Source organism: Austrofundulus limnaeus, unplaced genomic scaffold (assembly GCF_001266775.1).
Source record: "Austrofundulus limnaeus strain Quisiro unplaced genomic scaffold, Austrofundulus_limnaeus-1.0 Scaffold67, whole genome shotgun sequence".
NCBI classification, from domain to species: domain Eukaryota; kingdom Metazoa; phylum Chordata; class Actinopteri; order Cyprinodontiformes; family Rivulidae; genus Austrofundulus; species Austrofundulus limnaeus.
The window spans coordinates 263,635-265,640 of NW_013952469.1; the positions used below are offsets into that span (position 1 = coordinate 263,635).

At 38.8% G+C, this 2,006-nt stretch overlaps 1 protein-coding gene across 1 annotated transcript in view; it reads left to right on the forward strand.

The window, feature by feature from the left end:
• Window positions 1-2,006, forward strand: part of asz1 (ankyrin repeat, SAM and basic leucine zipper domain containing 1) — a 68,262-nt gene that overhangs the window by 14,646 nt on the left and 51,610 nt on the right. The window contains exon 3 of the mRNA XM_014010266.1: window positions 1,267-1,389. Coding sequence (XP_013865720.1) covers window positions 1,267-1,389 — 123 coding nt within the window. The remainder of the gene's footprint in view (window positions 1-1,266; window positions 1,390-2,006) is intronic.

A 2,006-nucleotide genomic window follows, 5' to 3' on the forward strand; every position in this document is an offset into this window, starting at 1 on the left:
AGAAGAACCCGTCCAGAGGACCTATACTATTTTTTTCCTTTTGATTTTTTACCTGGATTACTGAGATGCGTCAGGACATCATAACAAACATATCGCTGGATGTTCTGTAACCATCACTAACTTTGTTGTGTAGTACTACAGCAGCTCTATAAGCTTTTTTTTTTTTAATAACGTTATTAAAAATAAAAGAATGAAGCAGAGATACTAACTTGTCAAGCAGAAATGGCTAACTCTGGATCCTTCTTCTTCCTGTGAAATCCACCTCGTTTTTTTCTGGGCTCGATCTAATTCTTTCTTTTCAACTTGGATTTCTTCCTGGGTCTTCTTCTGTTTCCCTTTGTTGGTTTCAGAACAGGCTCCAATCGGGGAATTGGAAGTTTTACAGCAATATTTGATCCTGGAAAGGTAGCAGTTAGCTTATCCTCCGTCACTGTAGCTGCTTTTGAAACGAGAACGTGCGCGAGCGAATGCACGCTGCGGGCAGTGACGTGGGGGATGGGCGTCAGAAGCTCGTTCACGAACAAACTTCTGTTTTCATTGGCTGTTAATTTTCGGGTAAGCCTGGATTTTTCTAAAGCCTSTAGTACCACCGGGAAAAGCAAGAGGACTTTTTTTTCCTCCATAGCTTACCTGTCTAATATCAATCTGTCAGGAGATAGTGACAGAGTGAACAAATATGCTAAAAATATACTTTTTAGAAAAGTTACATACTGCACCTTTAAGCCTACTTCACACCCTCTGAACTGCTGCATTCAGCTCAGATTGTCACAGTTTCATGACGAAAATTACGTCACTGTTCTCAGTGTCAAATCAATTCAATTCAGCTTATTTATATAGCGCCAAATCACAACATACGTTGTCTCAGGGCACTGTACATGAAAAAAGAACAATCTAAAGAAGAAGCCAGCAGGTTGTGTTAAATCACTTCATCACAGTCTCCCATCCTGAGCAAACGGTGGAGAGGAAAACTCCCTGCTAATCAGGAAGAAACCTCCAGCAGAACCAGGCTCAGGACACACTTTGTTGTCTCTAAACTGAAGGACAGTAATAGTTGTTAGCTATTTTTTATTTTATTAGTACTTTTCTGTAAGAGCTTGTCCTGTATTTCTCTTTAATGCACCGCACTTTTATACCTTTTCTGTTTCAGTTAGAAAAGATGTGTGATGAGCCAGAATGCTCATTTCAAAATTCTATTTTTCTAATTTAGTTTTACTTCTTTTCTTATATTTCCCTCAAAATGTCCTGTAATGGTTTTGTTTTGGACAGGCATGGATGTGGAAACCAGGCTCGGCTTTGGATGGACTCCTCTGATGTATGCTGTCAGTGTGGCGAACTATGACTTGGCCAAACTGCTTCTAGATAAAGGAGCCAGTGCCAACTTCAGCAAAGGTCAGATTATTCTTATAGGTTCAGAAACTTTGGAAAATGTGGTGTTCAGTTGGTTTTTATTTTCTACAGCATGTATGTCTGTATGTATTTATTTAGAGCAGAATGAGAAACAAATGAAGGTCACTGGTGCTCTGTGTGACCTACAGAGGTCACGCTAGACTTTTTCACTGTTTCATTTTGACGGATGGGGTCAGAAAAATCTTGTCATGATCAAATTTTACCCTTCACTTTCTATTTTAAAATGATTAAACATTCAATAAATTTTTTTCATTCATTTTAATTACCGTATTTTTTGGACTATAAGCCGTGACTTTTTTCCTGAACTTTGAACCATGCGGCTTATAGACCGGTGCGGCTTATACATGGATTTTTTTCTTCAGCCACCAGGGGGCTCTTATGCTCCATTTGCTTCAACCACTGCTTCAAATAAAGAAAGAAAAAAAAAGAAAAAAGCGATCTTCCAGAGCTGACTGTTGTACCAGGAAGCAGCGATTTAAAGATAGTCAATGGCCAAAAACTCATGAAAGGGGATTGTGGTAGAAATAAGACTTTATGTTTAAGCAGGTGATTCATGACATCCTTTAATGACCTAGATTTTCCTGACATGCTGTTCATCT